Source organism: Trachurus japonicus, chromosome 7 (genome assembly GCF_045865225.1).
Source record: "Trachurus japonicus isolate A0001 chromosome 7, Traja_1.0".
NCBI classification, from domain to species: domain Eukaryota; kingdom Metazoa; phylum Chordata; class Actinopteri; order Carangiformes; family Carangidae; genus Trachurus; species Trachurus japonicus.
Window position 1 is genome coordinate 11,132,309 of NC_140913.1, and position 20,029 is coordinate 11,152,337.

The 20,029-nt window shown below is 40.6% G+C and overlaps 1 protein-coding gene across 2 annotated transcripts in view; it reads right to left on the minus strand.

Moving 5' to 3' along the window:
• Positions 1-6,450: 6,450 nt before the first annotated feature.
• The window catches only part of LOC146984217 (MICOS complex subunit mic25a-like), a 91,518-nt gene continuing 77,939 nt past the window's right edge, over positions 6,451-20,029 (minus strand). For both annotated transcript variants that reach the window (XM_085781171.1, XM_085781170.1), the window contains one exon: positions 6,451-7,067. In XM_085781171.1, coding sequence (XP_085637297.1) covers positions 7,044-7,067 — 24 coding nt within the window. In that variant the 3' untranslated portion in view covers positions 6,451-7,043. The remainder of the gene's footprint in view (positions 7,068-20,029) is intronic.

The window sequence follows — 20,029 nt, forward strand, 5'->3', positions numbered from 1 at the left end:
TACCAGACGCATTACTGAGAGAGAAAAAGGGATGAAGAAAGGGATGAGAGCGGAGGGAAAATGACAGTGCAGCCCAGAGAAAAGAGCGAGGCAGTGATAAATCGGAGGACTAATCCAGGCTACTACAGAGGGATTAAATTGTTCTCTCGTTGCATGTTCGCTTGCTCCGTCAGACCGCGGAGGTTAAGCAGACCATTCTCTCCCTGTCCTGATTTTCTCCTTTTGTCTCATCCCCTCATCCACCTCCTGTCCTTTTCTCATCCCCCTGATGACATTAGAGAGGTGGAAGTCTTAAATCGAAGGAGCAATGTAGTGGGGAAGCTCAGGCCTCTGCAGAGTACCACACACACAGCACACACACACACACACACACACACAAACACACGAGTTGAGTAGATGGAGTGTCGGGCTAATAGATGTCAGTTTTCCTGATACTCTGATAGAGGGAAGAGACAAAGAGACTGATTTCCCTTGTGTGTGTATGTGTGTGTGTGTGTGTGTGTGTGCGTGTGTGCGTGTACATGTAATTTATATGCATATGTGTGTATGTGTGTGTGAGAAAAACAATTATCATCTTGTATCCAGAATCTTTTTTTTATTTTATATTTCTTTTGTATCATTTGATCTTACAGCAATTTTAGGTTTTTATTCCAAGCATCATAATTGGGACCACACCACTGTGAGATGTGATAGTACAACCTGCATTGAGGACTACATTTGAAATGTGAATACTTGTTGGATTTTGTAACTAAATAGTGAAATAACATAGTTGTTAACTATGTTATTTTCCTAGTTTCGTCCATAATTACTATTGGTAATTATAATAATGAACTGCTGGAATCAAACCAACAGGCTACAGTTGCAGTTAGGTTTTTGTGATTGGACTTTATTTCTGCTAACCCTCACCACCTTGTAAGGGTTATGGTTAGGGGATTAGGGGACACTGACTGGAGGAGGTGTTGGTGGAACCACCAGACTGCTCCTAATGCTAAGCCTATTTTCATTTGTTGTTATTCAGTTCATTCATTGCATTATATTAATTGTTTGATAAAACTTCAACTCTGGAGCGTTTAAGTAAAAAGCCACCGGCCTTAAAACACCAGCTGGGTTATTACCAAATCTCGAGGCCCCATCATGTAAAAGAGCCCTGTGTTAATACACCTTTGTTCAGCTCAGGGGGCACTTAACACCTGTGCTGTACAAGATATCTGAGGACGCCCTGTGTTTGCTTTGGATTGGATGTCTTCTGGTCTCCATGATGAGGTGAATGCACCCCAGCTCCTGGACCCTGTCCTTTCACAGACCACTATCTGCAGATACTTACCACTGCTGACTGGGAGCTCAAGCTGACAAGGAGTTCAAGTATCTCAGGGTCTAGTTATGACTGAGAGTAAGAACCACAGAGGGAGCGGACCAGTAATGTAGATATTGTACCAGACTGTTGTGATGAAGTGGGAGCTGAGCTGAAAGACAAGCTCTCAATCTACCAGTCGATAATCGTTCCAACCCTCACCTATCGTCATGAAGCTTTGGGTTGTGACCGAAAGAATGAGATCGCAGATGCAAATGGCTGAAATGGTCCTCCTCCATAAGGTGGCTGGGCTCAGCCTTAGAGATAGCATGAGGAGCTCAGACATCCAGAGGGAGCTCAGAGTAAAAGTGATGCTCCTTCACATTGAACAGAACCAGTTCAGGTGGTTTGGACATCTGATAAGCACCTCTCTTTGGAGGTCTTCCAGGCATGTTAAACTGGGAGGAGATCCCGGGGCAGAACCAGAAGTTGCTGGAGGGATACTATATCCCTCCTGGCCTGGGAACACCTTGGTCTCCCTCAATGAAGCCCTTAGCTGAACAGTTCACAGCATCCATCAGAATTCATAAACCAACTCTCCATAGCATCTTTGACCTGCTGCACCTGCAGTTGTGCACACTCAATTTACCTGAGAAATGAATGATCATTGAGTCGCATTTCAGGTTTAACTTCAAATCAAGTGGTTTAGATCATCTTGCTAAATTGTTTCTTGATTACAAACTGACAAACAAACAATTAGCGGCTGTAATTAGTTTGATGAGAACAATGCATCATAATCAACTAACAACCTAACTGATGAAAAATATGATAATAAGGCTCAAGTTTTAATAGGAACAATATCATTATATATCCTCCCTCTCTCACCACTCATATAGGCTACTGTCACTATACACATGAGAAACTTGTCTCAACATTATATACAACAGGGGCCAGTGTGTGTGCAGAGGGAAATCTGTCTGTCTTCCATGCACATCCTCTTAGTTTCTCACACGTTTCACAGAGAAGTTGTCAAATACTGGAATCTTCACATCTCGCACACGTGCTCTTGAAGCTGCGGTTATGAGGAATTTTTGCCACAACCTTCCCTTGTAAAGGTGTAATGACAGGCGTGGGTGTTTACCTCGGCACATGCACATGCAGCATATCCCTGACAGGTTCAAACAGACACCACCAGAGAACTCGTCTTTCTCTTTTTTCTGTCTGCATCCACCGTAGCTACAACCCCCCACCCCAGCATCCGCCCGCTCCTCGCTCCCCTTCTTTCCCCTCGCTGCAGTGGTAATTGGGTATGACACGGGATCAACAGGGAGAGAGCAAGGACGCATTTGAATGCGCCGGATGTCGTCTTCCTCACTTCTCTTTTCTAACCTGCTGCCTTCCAGCTTCTACTCCTTGCTCACCGCTGTTACCGTAGCAACATCTGCGTGACCGCATCTTCTGCCTGCCCTCCCTCCTCCACCCGTGTGTCATTTCTTTTATTAAGATTGGCCGCTCATGCCCAAACGTGTGTGTGTGTGTGTGTATTTGTGTGCAACTGCTCAACAGTGAGGTGCATAGCGGCGGAGCTTTGCCAGCCTGACTCCATGCTCAAAGCCAATTACCAGAGCCTCACTACAGAATATAAAGCTACAACTCAAGGAATTACCCCGAGCAGGTAGAATGTAGCCACTTGAATCAAACCTGTTACCGCAAGTCAATCAAGTACATTATTGCACACCTGGGTACACCTCAGTGTTGCTGAGAGGGAATATCCAGCTGGAAAAAAGTCACACGGCTCGCACAAAAAAATACACATGTTTCTGAAAAGGAAATACAAAATCCTTCCTCATGTTTTGTTCTCCTCTATCAAAAAGTGTTAAAAATGGGCTGTATTACAATATGTTGAAACAATAATTTTTCTTACCTACAATCTACTTTTTTCATTAAATTCCATTTCAGGCCTGAGGGAAGTCTCCTTCTCAGTCCTCCTTATTATTGCCATTTTATTTTCCGCAGGCTAAAAGGCTGAGGTCGGGGACTCGCAGTTTTTTGTAAGAATTGTTCTTTGTTTGAATGTTAATTTTGATACAACATTTGCCTCCTTTCTTTAGTTCAGAAACAGGAACCACGGCAGAACGTTGAGCTTAGTTTCTGTGTGTGAGCATTTAGGTTAGATAGGGATTTGATCTCAACACCACAGTAAGCGTCTGTCTCTTTGTATAATTTTTGATGTTAGAACCACAAATTACCAGGCTTAGGGACACATCTTGGGAAAGAAGGTTTTAACTATAAGATTGCCATTCTTCAGTGGCTTCATGGATGCTGTGGGGTAGGTGTATAAGAAAAAATAAGAGTAAAATCAACTCCTATAATAAGGGAAATTTAACAGATTCATAACAGTCCTCTGGGAAGTGTCTGTTTTGTATCTTATACATATTATCAATATTGCTTGATTCTTTGTGATTTATTGTCAGAGTTCGGGTTAGGAGGTTAGCATATGCCAGCTTTTTCCACATTGTCCAACAACGATGCAATTTAAGTTCAACAAAAGCAATAAGACCAACTGTCACAGTTCTAACAGCCGCAGTAAATTAGAAAATAACATATGAAGAAATTCCTGGGGAACCCTAAACCTAAGCATCTGAAAGTATGTCTTTACCTAAAGGTTTAGCTCCCTCAAACAATATAACTAAGCCACAATACAACAATGTAAACAAGGCTTCATTAAAATACGGAGGTGATTAGACAGCATTTATCCACCTGAAAGAATAAAACACAAAATAAACCTCCCTGGTCTTTACTGATTTCACTTTCGATATAACTGCCAAAAAAAAGAACATGGTGCAAGCTCAGGGTTTATATACCCACAGTGGCTTTCATTAAATGGAATAATGGTAACTGTAAAAGGTGGAAGAAAATAGAGTCAATACTAGTGTTTTTAAAATAAAACATATAGCTATGTGCCATTCACAGAAACCGGATTGGAGCACTGTTCGGATAGCAGTAGACAGTTAATGTATTCTCCCCTAATGGTTGAATTAAGACATTTGCTGTTTGACAGAGGATATGTCAAATCACATGTAGGCTACAGTACTGCACAAGTTTTAGGCACTTTAGATGTTTAGATTCTTGTCCATTATACAGTCCCATCCGAGAGGCCTCTGATCGGTTCCAAATTTATTTTGCAGCATGACAATGACCCAAAAATTACAGCCAGTGTCAAAAAATGAATTCACAAGAAGAAGATTGAGTCCTGCAACAGATGGTATAGCCCCCGTACAGAGGCCTGATCGCAACATTATTGAGTCAGTCTGGGATTACATGAAGAGACAGAAGATACTGAGAGAGCCTCAATCCACAGAAGAACTATGGCAAGTTCTCCAAGATGTTTGAACAACCTGCCAGTCAAGTACCTTGAAAAACTGTGTGCAAGACTATTCATGGGAAGCTTCTTCACTTATCTCATAGTGCCTAAAACTATTGCACAGTACTGTATGTATTTGCATTATTGCTTCATTAACTTAAGCGCCAATTGATTAGATGCATGTATGGTTACTAGTAATAACAGAAAATGTTGTTCAATTCTATAGGACGCAGAATTCAGGGGCTGCACACTGCACAGGTAAAACTCTACCTGTCAGTAATATAACAGAAGTGCAACTGGTGTATGTGTTTACAGTGCCGCCAGACAAACCTATATAAGACATCCGTTGCACCAGTAGCAAACAAATTGTTGTTTAATGTTACAAGTGGCACTAGATGTAGTAGATCTAACCGTTCTCTAACCTGGTCACTTTAACACTTCACTGAGGTTCTGTAGAGGCACAGGAATTGAATTGTCAGTCAATAGGTTCAGATACAGCTTTTCGCACCATACTGTACATGATGTATGGGGCGAAAAGCTACAGAAGATTGAAAAAACTATTTGTTTTCATATGCCTGGTGAAAAACTTTCTTTAGAATTAACAAGGTGCATCTTGGGCCCTGGCATCAGTGCTTTGATAGGAGGAATGACCACATATTGTGATTAAGAAAAACATCAGCAAGGCACATGGAAAATTGTTGCACACATTTTATTTGTGAACACATTCACAGACTTTCATTTACTACCATCAATTTTCTTGTCAATAATCAATATTTCCTCAGTGTCTGAATCTCAGTATTTTCTCCATTGAAGTTTCTTCACAATGCTTCAGTTTCTCCAGTGCACTTCTTCTTTTATCATGCATGCGGGACATTCAGGAATACAATTTAAAAAAAATCCTCTCTTGGAAAAGTTGGTGTTTTGATAAAAAGCAAATGTAGCAAATGAACGATGACGCAGATGAAAAGTGGGACTGAGTCGTCAAAAAAATAGTGACAGATGGAATAATGGAGTGATAAGGAGGGTGTTGACAGTCTCTGTATTAATACATGACAACAACATAAATGCCATATTTCCATCATATTTTTGGCATTGTTTGAGCCCTTAATCACGTCATCTGATTTTGTCCTTTTCTCCTGTGATGGGTTAGTTTCCCCACATGTTCTTGTCGATCAGTCGTCTGCTGATATTGGCTCTAGTGACTGTAGTTCTGTTCAATTTCGAGCGAGATTTGGATGGAAACATCAGATGCTGTTTGTGTGCTGATGGATTTTTTTGTTCAACAGAAACCTGGATTTGTATTTTTCCGTGCGTTTTCCATCAGCTATTATTTGTCTTCCTGTCTCAGACTGTGTGTCCTCTTTATGACACTTGGCCTCATTTCAAACGTATAGTTAATTTATTGAGAGAAAATGTTGCTGCCAATTTGCAGTGCGATTTTCATTGTCACTATAAAATTGAGCTCAGCCTGAAGTCTGAATTTTAAATGCTAAGTCTAATTAGGGAGTGACATGTTGCAGGCAAGAAGTGCAGTGCAGCTAGTGTCAGTCAGACATTAACCAACCACAGAACAAACCAAGGTTTTGCTCATTTCCTTGTTGCTCTGTGAAGTTCAGTCACTCCTTTTTCTTTCATTTCATTGAAAGGTGGTCTTAAAACACATAAAGGTGGTTTGACTTCCACTGAGGAATCAGTAGATCACTTAGTTGAGATGAAATACACAGGGTATTAAAGCTGAATTAGCGCATTAACTAGTTGAGTAGTAGATGAGAGAAGAAACTCAAGACACAGATGAGACCAGATATGAATGGTTTAATAAAATGATATGACACATCACAGGTCTAATGAATTAAAAGTCATGGCCAGGATTATCTGAGTTTAGTGTGGTTAAAAAAGAATAAAAAACCATAAAACTTAAAAGCAATACAACCCTCTTTCAGTTAGAGATCAAAACAAGGACGGTCCCTATGCACCTGATTCGGCCCCAACCTGGAATGCTTTCCTTCCTTTTCATTTGTACAGAAGCAGCAGAGGTTTGGACGCAAGTTCATTCAGCTGATGGAGGAGTGACCCTGACTTCATCTTTACATCTTTACAGCTTATATTTTAGAGATACTTTCTGATCGTCTTTTAGATTACTAAATTGAAAGTGTACATGAACCTAACACACACTCTTTCAAAAAAGCTCTTCCTGTCAAATGAAGCAGTGCGGAGCAACTTCAACTGATTATACAGCAGATCAATAGCATAATAGGAAACTTTTAAAAACAAGGCATGCTAATAACAAATCCACTCTCTCATAATTTAAACCAGGAACAGAAAAAGTGCTTCTTGAAGCCAAAGTAAAAGCCTTCTCGAGTAACAATTTTACCCTTTTCCTCCCACTCTTTATCCGCGGTTGACCAGCAGGTTCTAAGAGAAAAAGAGACAAAAGAAGGGATTATTAGTCCATTTACACCCCTGACTGTTACACCTTCTGACCTTTGAGATGTTCTTGGGTGCAGGGACTGTTCATGTTTTGTGCATACTTACCCAGCTTTAACTGACCACAATTGAAAGGTCAGACCGGGTAATAGTAGAGATTATTTCAGTAATGGAGTGAAGTGAACTCGTTGATTGATGTTACTCAGCTCTCCAGTGCTACTGCGGAGGCTTTTTCATGCTGCAATAAATTGCAACAACGTGCAACTCTGTGTTTGGCAGTTGTCAGATTTTTATGGGACTGTTCCTTTTGACCTATGAAATAATCCCCAGTTTTCATCCTTCACCCTCTAATGCACAAGAGGTTTAGCCATTAACCTTTTCAATCCATTACCCATTTTGTGGAGCTTTATTAGAAAAATCTCGATCAAAATAAAGATGCACTTTTTGCATTTTATCTTATCTTATCTTATCTTTTTTTAAATTATCATTTTCTTTTACTTAACAGACAGTTATAGTCAGTGTTACAGTGTTATAATATTTGGTCAACCAAAAGTATATCTTTGCCAAAATCAGGAGGTGTTGTAAGAAGAGGGAAAATCTGAGCAGTGGAAGTGTCATTGGCTGGCATCAAACACAATAATATCAATCTTCTACTATCTTTTAAAATAACCCCATACAAATATAGTGACTCGGTATAATGTCCTACTCACATGTCACAGTGGTAATGGATGAGGAAAGTGACATATCTGAGGATTGTGAAGCAATGAATAAGTATTTTCTAAATGATCCTAGGCTTACCTGTGACTACTATATCTCCAGCAATGTCTGCCGATGTATGTAGCAAAGACATGCAATAAGTTATCATAAGCCAGTAATATTGTTGATTTTTCAGGCAGGTTCTAAAACATATTTCCATCACTGAACTCTCAAAAACACACATACAGAGAAAAAACACTTCAATTCCTTGCTTGTTGAAATTTCAAACCTTTTTTTGGTGCAGAAAGGAACCTGGCCTGGAGGTTAAGAGGGCTCTAACTGGAACAACAGGTACCCATTCAAGAACCATAGAATAAAAGCCTCTCATAGGACTCAGTAAAGATTCCTTCCACCCTTTCATCGGGGTGAAATTTGTGGGGGCCGGCTTTGAATGTAACACTCAGGATCTCGCTCATAATGCAGGAGATCTACCGGTGACCTCTTTCAGATTCAGGTTAATTCTCATTTATAATCACGACACATAGTGCTCTGTTCCTCTGAGGAGGGGAGACTTGGTGACCTCTATAGACTACCAGGTCTACCTGAGTCCTGTTTGAAAGCAGATACATACCACTGATCAAAGAAGTGTAACCTCGAACCTTCAACCACAGATCAATAAAATCCTTAGAAACCCAAAGCAGCACAGTGACCCTGACGGTAGATCTGACCGCGTGACTCCTAGGCTATAGTGTACGGCCAAGACGGCTTCACTCAGATTGTGTGCTCTCCAGCTATGATCAATTAACACCTTGAAACCCTGGCAACACGATCAAGACAGGGGCAACCTGTTAAGCCAAGGTGATAACTATTCAACATGAATAGAGCTTTTTTCCCACTATGGAGACCTGTTCCTATTTCAATAAAGCTTGGTGATACACAGCACCTTGTTAGTCAGATATTGAGTTACAGAGCATGAGGGGGATGCTCATGGGTGTTTTAAGCGCTGGTGAATGTCTTTCTATGTGAAAGTCAATACACTCTTTGAAGCCTTATTAGTAATTACTCGTGCTTTCCCAGAGACAACATCCAACAAGACAGAACGTAGCCATGATCACCAACCTGATTACAACGGAGTGGCTTAACCCTGAATAGTTCATCTCCCAGATAGGATCCCAATAAACAGAGAGCCAGATATATTACAGTGTATGTACTTGATTTTCTCATTGCACTACAGACAAATGCAGTGTATTTTTCAAACAGCGGCACCATGATGAATTCAGTTTGTTAGCCATCTTAGTGAGAGTTTATCTGAGATCCCCCTTTCTCCTCCACATACTCCATGAAAGGAGGTTCATGCAAGTAATGGGTGGACAGACTTGAAGAGAGAACAATTATTATTCAATGGATTTGTTGAGGTCACACAATGTGGAGCAATTAATTTTTCTGATTACAATGATTTGTTTCTGATAAGCAGGTAGGAATTGGCACAGACAGGATTCGCACAAGCTATGAATAGGTTTGTGATACACAAGGACATGTGATTTAAACTTTACTCTGCAGAAATCTAAATAAAATCAAGAAATGTGAAATGTATCGTTTTAACTAGATAGATATAGGGTTAGGGAGTGTGTAGCCAGGCTAGCAGCTCTGTAACTAAATAAGTAAAATGTATCTGTATCTAGAGACATAAAACATTATGAATAACAGCATATAATTCACAGGCATAAAGACCCTTGTCTAATTAAAAGCTTGCTCAAATAGAAAAGTCCTCAGCTACTTCTTAAAAGAATCAACAGATTCAGAGCATCATTAAGAGGGAGGCAGGGCATTTCAACCAACAGTCTCTAACCTAATGACCTCAGAGTACGAAGTTGAATCAGATCAGAGGTTAGGAGAGCTTGACTGTGTAAAGATTCAAAAGTAAGTACCAGAATTTTAAAGATTAACTCTAAAATGGACTGGTAACCAATGCAGGGATGCTAAAACTGGGCTGATGTGTGAGTTAGAAGCTGTGAAGCTGCAATCTGTACAGCCTGAAGACGGTCAAGCTCTTTTTCATTTAGACTCTGTGCTACATGTTAGAATTGGGCATGGATAACACAATGCTAACATGTTGATGTCTAAAAGCTAATGTTATCCTTTCTCACCATGCAGGAAACGCACTATTGGTAGTAAACATAAAGTAGGTACAGCCGTGGATGATGGGATGGTCATCGAACTGCAGGTATTCGGTCATAAAGCTAAATATTGTACAAAATTAAAACTGATGACACGGTGGTGCAAGATGAAAAGTTCATGAATCACCACCAAAGTAAGTATGATTCATCCTCTGGAAGGCATGAATGTCTGCATCAAATTTCACAAAAAACACAACTATGGATTGTAATATTATTTCATCAGTAATAGTTTTTATTAAATAGAGTTGAAGCATAGCTGCAGTAAAGCTTTAGAATCAAGATCAATACAGTATCATTTCTTTGTGTGCACTTGGTGATGTCAGACAAATCCCCTTACTGAACCTAAAGCTCTCGGGGTCCAGTCTGAAATATCTACACACATATTGGATGGACTGCCATGAAATTCTATGTGACGACATTCATAGTTCCCAGAGGATGAATTCTCATGATTTTGCTGATCCTATGACTTTACCTCTGACGCCATCATTGAAACTCTTTGTTTCAATAACTTGTCACAACTATTAGAAATGTTAAAAATGTTCCAATTTAAATGTAAAACTTTGGGTTATCAAATACTTTCTAAACTAATGGCATTCAGTGAAATATCAGCATGCTGTCATGGTAACAGCTTGATAAAGAAAGTAAACATAACCAGCAGTAGATCTGCTGCATTTGGAAAATAAATGAAGGATGACTTAAGGCTTGCATACAAAGACACACAATTTACTTATGCACTTGTTATGCAAACAAGGATTTATATGGTGAAAATAACCTCAGTGGCACACATTTCTATACAGATATATTAAACAAGCAGAGACAAAATACATTTTGAATTAGCATTACAGCAATTAATTCAATGGTGTATAATTATGTTTTTTTTAAATTATTATTATACTTTGATTTGATCGTGTTGATTTGCTTTGGTTTCGCACGTAGATCCTGCTCAGTTTCAGAGGCAGGGCAGCAGCAGGGAACTGGTCCCACTGAACCTCCGGTATATCTCCTGTAGCCCATGTGGAACGATGCATTGAGCTGAACTGACTGAACACCAGGGGTGCATTGACCCGTAGCCTGCTGGTAAAGAGATATAGACAGTGTGTATGTATGTACTGTATGTGCATGTGTGTGTATCTGTATGTGTGTGTGTGTGTGTGAGAGTGAAGGGAGCATGTTATCTGTTCTAAGCACCGCCGAGTTAATGCCAGCTGTGAAACTCAAACCATTAAAACCACAGAGAGACTCACAGAGCAGAATGATCAATATGGCTCCCGTCCCCCGTCCTCTCATCTCATCCCTGAGGTGTCCTCTCCACACCTCCCATTCTCCTGTCCTCTTCTCCTATTTGCTCCACTACATCATCTCTTCTCTTCTCCTCTCATCCACTCTTCAATCATTCACTTTTTCATTTTTTTAAGCCTGTACTCCTCTCTCTCCATTCTGCTCTAACTCCACACTCCACTGACTCTGAGTTGTAGGTGTTTATATATAGCACAATAACTTCAATGCAAACCTGAGGATGCATATAGTCTCTCCTTGAATGCTTCTGTATTCAACTGTTCACTTAAAAGAGAAATAAAGCGACTGATAAAGCATCAACTCAAAATAGAAATCTGTCATAGAGATGCGTGCAGGTTCAGGAGTGAGGCCGCTCTCCAGCTCGAAAAGAAAAGAGAGGAAGACTTGCTCACATGCATTCACAAACAGCAGCAGTGACAGACAGGCGGCAGTGATCTTTGACCTGTACAATCACAGTTTGTCAGGTCAATAACACCGGGTCTGATACGTCGCTGTGGACCTGCATGTATCACTAAGTTGCTCACACTTCCTTCAACTTTCAAGAAAACTTTTGATTTGCATGCAACCTGAAATAACAATAATAAATATTTGAAAAGAAATGCATTTAGAAAAAAAGTGGATCTATTATTTTTTTTAAAAGACCAAAGAAAACCTCCTGAACTTATAAAGAAAATATAGATTTTTTTAATATGTATGAAACTAATTAAAAAAAATTTGAGGACTTAAAAAGAAGATCTACTGTTGTTGTTATTATTATGTTTTATTCTTATGATCACATCTGACAGAATTTCATCATTCAAAATAAACTTCTTCAAAAGCCTGCCTGACATAAAACTGATCTTTACCTTCATGACTCGTAATAAACAACAGAGTAGTTCATGATGGGAAACATGATTGTAACAGTTTCTGGACAACAATGAAGTTGTACAACAACAAGAGTAAGATATATCAGGCCTTGTAAGAACAGATTGGTTTGGGCCTTGATAATTGTTGACAATAAGAAAAATCCAATCCCCTGACTTACACAGTAATGTCCTTGTCATGAAGTACAAATGTGCAAAATATGTTACAATGGTATCCTTGCCCTGGGATTATCTACTTTGTATTCACCTGGGATAAGACCAACATTTTTAATGTGCAGTGTTCACTGTGACAACAAAAAAAAAAGTCCAAACATTCATGATGAAGAATGTGGTGAGAGAGAATAACGGGGTGGGATGTGGAGAAGAAAAAACACCAAAAAGATTGTGTCTAAGTCAATTTCAGGCTAGCCAGATACACTGTCCACTACTTAAAGATGAACTACCTCTTTTTATTTATTATCAGTTAATCTGTTCATTATATTCTAAACTGATCACTTACTCCAAAAAACAAAAAAACAGACAGATGAAATTTACAATGATAAATAAGGTGGTGTGCTGCTGGCCAACGGTGTGAACAGAAAGAAGTACTCAATACACTGTGCACCGATACTCCTCTACTAAAAAACTAATGGATTTCTCACCTGTTGCTCTAATTGGAGATGCATCCAGAGTTTAAGTGTTTGCTGGGGTTACACCTCCCCACCTCCAAGATATGTAGTACACTGGTATCTGGGCTTTTACAACAAGCCTATGTGTTCATGTCATGTGGCTCTGGCCAGCATGAGGAGAGTGGTGAGAGAAGAGGGACAGGGGCAGAACACAGTAGGAGACAGAAGGAGAGAAACAAACAACAAACACTAGTTGGGAGAGGTGGAGGAGCAGCACAAGTCTGTCCACCCTCCATTTTACTTGACCCAACCTGGGAGCCTTGACTCAATTGAAAATCCATTTTATCTGATGACTGGCAGGCAATTGGGGTTCCCAGGTGATAGGCTAAGGCTCTGTGGTTGATTGGCCTGACCACTCCATGAGCAAGGGATGGAGGGATGGATGTGGAGGAGGATGTGTGAGGGAACACGTACTGCACAGATTGTCTCAGCTAACAAAGTTCATTTTGGGATACATGGATAATCCACCGCTTTTATCAATAACTAGGAGCTATGAGGGCAATTAAAGAATAGTTTCATTATTAATAACCTCTTCATAACTTTTTCATAAAATCAATCAGTCCAAAACTCAAAGATGTTCTATTTATACAACAGAGGAAAGCAACGAATCCACTTGAGAAGCACAAATCCTGTCTCAATCCTGTTGCTTAATAAATCATCAAAACTGTCGGATCAGCACTCACAGTTATCAATAATCAAACATTAGATTCATGCAGAATCAATGATGCAATGTGCGCCAACTAAAATAACTCCCTGACTTCCTTGATTTATTCCAAAAGCCACCATGCAAGTTTTTAAAGCTGAGATTCAACTGTGACTAAGATGATATAAACTTCCTGAACTAAGGGCATTGAAGATTACCCCTGCTTAACATTGCCACTGTGACTCACTGTACAAGAGAAGTTCCTCATTCCTTAAAGCATCTACAAAGAACTTTCATTCTGTGTTGATTTTGGCGATCCGTGTGGACAAAAGCAGTAGTGTTTCGCCGGAATGAAGATTGCATTTCCCATGAGCTTTAGCGCGTATTGTCGTAAAGACGCTTATCTGGCTTGCACGTGCCGTCTCCGGTCTGAGTGCTGTAAATCATTTCGTCCAGTAAACCAACCTCATTCAAATGGTCTAATTCTAAGAATTTTCTTAGAATTCAAGAAATTCTAAGATTTTTCTTATAATTACATCACTAAGAGCTACTTTTAGTCTTAGGATTCTTGTGAATACGGGCCCTGGTTTTCTGCTTTAATTAGTCATAAAACTTGATATTATCTTCATCTTAGTCATAAATATAGACGAGCAGTAGCTGCTGCTGATACCTGCACAATGTTCAAGAGCTGCTTCAACTCAGACACACTCTGAGAGTGTCTGTTTTGAGCAGCTCTCTTTAGGTCATTCCACATAGTCTCTGGGTCTCATAGTCTGGGCTGTGATTGGGCCTCTCCAAAAAGGCTATTTGAAGTCACCCTATAGTGGATTTACTTTGATGTTTGGGGTCATCGTCCTGCAGCTTCTCCTGAGCTTCAGTGGGTGGACAGACACCCTGACATTATCCTGGAAGATAAACTCAGGAATTCATTTTCCCACGATAATGTCGAGCTGCCCTTTTCACACCACACACAGCGCTGCATGTCCTTCCCAAATAAATCACCCTTAGATTCACCGGCCCATAAAATATTCCCAAATAGTGTTGTGGAGACTCAAGTTGCTCTTTGCTAAACTTCATGGGTGCAGTGGTGTTTTTTATGGAGAGCAGCAGCTTCACCCGCTGTGTTAATGTGAACCAGCTCCTATGGTCTCTACGGAGGGTAGCCACAGTCATCTGCCTTCATAAACAGTTACATCTGAATGATGAATATCTAAGCTCTTTGACACGACCTTATAACCCTTTCATACTCGTGCAAATTAGAAGTGATGTTACTTACTTTTTTGTCAAAACTCTAACCTACACCTACTAATACCAAAGATACTTTTTACTTCACAACAGTTACTTTATCCTGCCACTGTATCTTACTGCTTAAAGCACTGGGAGATGTGCACACCTATACAGTAGCTCTGGGCACTAAGTACATTATGCAGCAGCAGGCTGAGTAAGTGTAAACAGAGAGAATGAGCAGTGAAAGCAGATCATCCATTTGGAAGCACAAAGGAAGATGTACTGGATGAATGATTTTACTGGACAAAAAAAATAAAAAATAAAAACCCACAAATGACCACAGAGGTCATTAGTCATTGTTCTAGTACAGTCTAAATAACGTGCTGCATTTGCGAGACAGAAAATTGTCTGTAACTGAGAGCAACTATAAAAAAGTAATTTTCAAAGTTTCACATTAAAGTCAACTTGTCAACACAGCTCTGCGAGCAAACAATAACACAATGGTATTTATTTATTTACAAAAAAGCCAGAAGAAAAAAAAAAAAAAAAGGAGAAAAAAAATTGATCTCTTTTTGGAGAATGGGGTGTGAATTGGAGAGCGATCACAAAGGAGAGGCAGGCTTCAACTCATAAAGAGAAAGAGGGGGTGGAGAGACTGCTGGATTGAGCGACAATAGGACACAAAAGAGAGGCTGGTACAAAGTGGACTGTTCCGATAATGTTGCGGCTGCTTTGAGGCAACAAAAGCCGGTGAAAAACCCACCTAAAAGCCCCACTGCTGTCCTCTCTTATCCCAGCTGGTGGTCTTTCTTCCACAAAACCCCTTCCTAGGCGCGCGTGTACGGGGCCGATGAAATGCTGACCAGAATATTGGTGTGAAATGCATCCAGGGGGAAAAAAAAGTGTGTCAATTGCAATATGCAGCTTAGGGTGCATTCAACACAACACAATACAGGGTTGTGTTGAATTCTGGGTCCGGTGGTGCTACCAGACGGGTAAGGCGAGGCTAAGAAAGGTCAGGCTACAGCCTCACAGGGTACGGGGTATTAAAGCTGAAAGTATCTCCTTAGAAGGCAGTTGTGAGTATCCTCAATTCTCCCCCCCACCCTCCCTCCCTCCCTCCATGTCTCTGCACCCCACCCGCCGCCACCCCCTCGGCCCTTGCCTTGTTCGAAAGCTCCGAGGCGTCTGCGGGCCACCGGGGACCTCGAGGCAGATGAAAGAGGAAACAGACGCACTAGATTTGGTTTGATGTGCTGTTCGATTGCACTCTGCAGCGCAACAAAAGAAAGGGAAACAGGAGGGGGGGTGGGGGGGGGTATGAGGGAAAAGCAGCGGCAGACAGAGATATGGCAGATAGAGACCCAGCAAGTGTTACGTATCTTGGAGTGAGAGAGAGTTCAGTGTGTAACACAACAGTGGCTAAGAGTCGTGCGAGGGAACGCATTTGTTGTCGTTGTGCAGCAGCCGGTGCTGAAGGAAATAATAATTTGCATACAAAAGGGCAAAACACAGTGGCAGCACACGGGCTGACACGCATTGCCACACCAAGTTACAGTCAGCCCTGTTTTCTAGAAGCAACTTTATCACACTGGTTTTCATGGCTGGCATAGCCCACTGCTGTTCCTCCAGTTGTTCTGTCTTGTCCAGTGTGTGTGTTGTAGGCTACACTGGTGAGTTAACCTTCCACTGTTTCCCAGCAATCCTGTATTTAACTTCAATTAAGATGAGGAACTAACAATAATCAAATAATTAAAAATAATAATTTTAGAAAGATGATCTAGTCTACTCTCTGGTCTCAAACTCAAAGATGTCAACAAACTTGTTTTTTTGTTTTTCTTTTTCAAACTCATCCTAAGGCCAAACACACTGCTGCTCATCATGATGAGTTCAAGTTGTCAAATGAATATCCAAGCAGGATTTTATCCATTGCTATCCATTGTTCTAGTGCAACATCATCATGTTCACCTGAAGCTGTATTTCTCACCACTCTCTGCTGAATGCTTCACTATGGTAACCAGCTGATGGCTACTGGTGTCTGAGTTCACTGAAAGCAGCACCAGCCAAGAGCTGAGCTGCAGATTTAGATGACGCACATTAATCAGCATGAGTGGTCCCTTTGACATTGTCCCATTCTTTGAACATTGTCATTATAAAAATTAGAACTGTATCCACCTTAAAGCCCCCCCCCACCCCCCAAAAGTTTGAATAACTTAATTACAAGTGCCATTCATTATAATTTTATTCTACAATGTAATAAATTTCAATTTGGTTAAAAATTGAATGATATATTCACCTGCTCCCTTAACCATCTGACTAACCTCAACCTGAAGATAACTTTTTGAGTTTAAAGCAGAAGTAAGCGGAATATTTGTGTTAATATAAGTCTTAAATAGTTATATCTTCCGACGGCAATCACTTATATAGAGTGTTTGGTCCGAAACACGGGTCTGTCAGTCACTCTGCTCTGCTGTAAGCCGAGGAGAAAACGTCTTGTATACTTCCTTGTATCCTACAACCTTTATCTAATGAGGAGAGAGAACGGCATGAAGGGCTGTGTGTGCAGTCAAGGGATGCGCATGAATGTGGTGACGTAGGGACGAGGACCAATAGATCCATGACGAGGGCGGGGACTGCTAACTAACGAAGTTAGCCAAAGCGATCCGGTCCTTAGCTTTAAAGCAGAAGTAAGCGATCCGGTCGTTTTGGCTAACTTCTTGTCAGCTGATGGAGTTAGCAGTCCCCGCCCTCGTCCCTACGTCACCACATTCATGCGCATCCCTTGGCTGCACACACAGAGAGGACCGCCCCTTTATGCCGTTCTCTCTCCTCATTGGATAAAGGTTGTAGGATACAAGGAAAGTTTTCTCCTCTGCTTACAGCAGAGCAGACTGACTGACAGACCCGTGTTTCGGACCAAACACTCTATATAAGTGATTGCCGTCGGAAGATATAACTATTTAAGACTTATATTAACACAAACATTCAGCTTACTTCTGCTTTAAGTTGATTTTCTAATGACAATTTTTTGAGGTCATACAAACAACATGCAGTTCCACACTGGTTCAACCATGATTTCAGGTGAGACCTGTTATCTATTCACGAAAATCGATTATTTTGTTTAAAAGTATGTTTTTTATTAATCAGTAATCACCCCCATCAACAAACTGAAGTGTTCCTTTCAGCTCTGAATTAGCCGTTCATATCATTCATATCTACATGGAGCGGGTAAGCTCAGCGCTGGCTGCCATGTGGTGTCGCCATGTTTCACGTTCAGTGGCAGCGTGACGGTAGGAAACCATGGAAACTCAGCAGAGACACCGGAGCTGTCGGCTCAGGTCGAGGTGGCGTCTGTGAAAAGTCACCGCGGTAACGCAGTGAGGAGGAATGGAGCGTTACACTGATGCTGCATTCACCTGCAGTCGGGCAGACGGCCGTCGGTAACAAACCAGATGTCACCTTAGTCACAGAAGTCCAGAGAAAGACGGTAAAACGTGGGTCAGGTAAACAATACCACATCGCCATGACAACATATTGTCACGTGTATTGTTTTGCCACTTGTTTACATAGAGGCTTGTTTATGCCGTTACATTCAGCGGCTGTCGTCCGTCTGCCGCCTGCCCAATTTCACGTGAATGCAGCATGAAAAATACGATTGTGTAGGAGTTACTCCCATAGCGTTGCGGTTGTATATCGCAAGCAACTCAATGCACCTTTAATACTAGATTTCATGATTGTATTGATAAAAAAAGTTAAGACAGTCTAAAATGTGCACAATGGACATAAAGTGGTCAAAGAATAAAAATATCTACGTTACGATAACGTTATGAAGGTTTCTCCTATGTACAGAGCTGAGAGAGAGGGAGACAAAGTGAGAGGGATAGATAGAGTAAGATGGAGAAGTATAGAGGCAAACAGAAAGATATAATCTGTGGGAGACAGATTGAGAGTGGAAAAGGACTGAAGGAGACAGAGAAAAGATGGAAAAGGAAGAAAAGTTACTTAAACAGACTGAGGTTGTCAAAGAGAGTGATAGGCAGCATATGTCACAAAATGTGGAAAATTAATGGCTTAATAAATATCATACAAGTAAAGGCAATTCCATGTCTATGATTCCTAACGCACAAAAGCTTCAGGTGTTCATTACCCAAGCAGTACACTTTGTAAAAGCAAGAAAAACAAGCATGTCTATTATGCACTATAGTGCACAATGACAGATGTTTCCTCCAAGTAAAAGCTTGAGGTGTTAATATAACTACAAAAGAGCAGAATTTAACCTTGCTTTTAAAATGTCTCAACCAACGACTTTTTCAGCAGCAGTTTAACACTGAAACATCTCCTCCAACTGTTAGAAAAACAAGTCCATATCTCTGCTTCTGATATTTTTCAGCAGAACTTGGCTTTTGTTTGACAGTCTGTTAGATCAATTTTAAAACACTGTCAAGTAAATAAAGTGTCCTTACGGGTTAGATATGTTCACATAACTCCTTAACAGCATTTAAACCGGGAGTTTATATTGTTTTGCACCTATATATTTTTCCCCCCCAATATTTCGTCCACACATTACTTTCTCTCGGGAAGCAATGTTCAAAACTGCAGAGTAACAGTTTCCTCCCGGTTAAAGCTTGAGATGTGTAGTCATCAGTCTATAAACCACAGCTCAGCACTTTGTTCTAAGTCTGCGGATCCTAGCTGAGCAGTGGTCAGGTTTCATCTTCAATATCACTCTCTGCAGGAATTTAAATGAGCACTTCATATCACAAGGGTATTCCACATTAAGGCAGTACATGGTGCCTATTAGCATAGCAAAACTATCTCTGAGGGGATGAGGAACAATTGTCTCCTCTCCCACTATGGCCACAATGAAGCTCTCAAGGAAGCGCATCATACATGATGCCAAGACGTCCAGTTAGAAGTCCATCCTTTATGATCACATCCAGCTTAACAAATACAGGACACATTTACTGGTAATATAAGTTGCAGTAAAATGTACACAAAGCCTAAGCCTGATGAATGACATGCTGTGCAGGTGTTTAGAAAGAGTTCAAATTGACCACAGCTAATGTGATGCAGATCTTTTAATTGATAATTAAAAGAAACATAGATGCCCTTTAAAATGACCTAATGGCTTAATTGTTTAAATGTGTCATCTGATTTGAAAGATGCACAAAGCTTCAGTGAGGAGAAAAGGTTCTGTGATACTGTCAACAAAAATGGTACACAGAGAGGACCTTTATTTCATCTGCATTTAAATTGTACAGTACAAGTGGAGGTCAAACCTCTGCTGACATGAAAGCAGAAGTATTTACAATTTCAGCATCATCTTAAGTCTCGACTTGAGTTTACGATACAGCAACTGTGATTCAGAGATCGTGAGCAG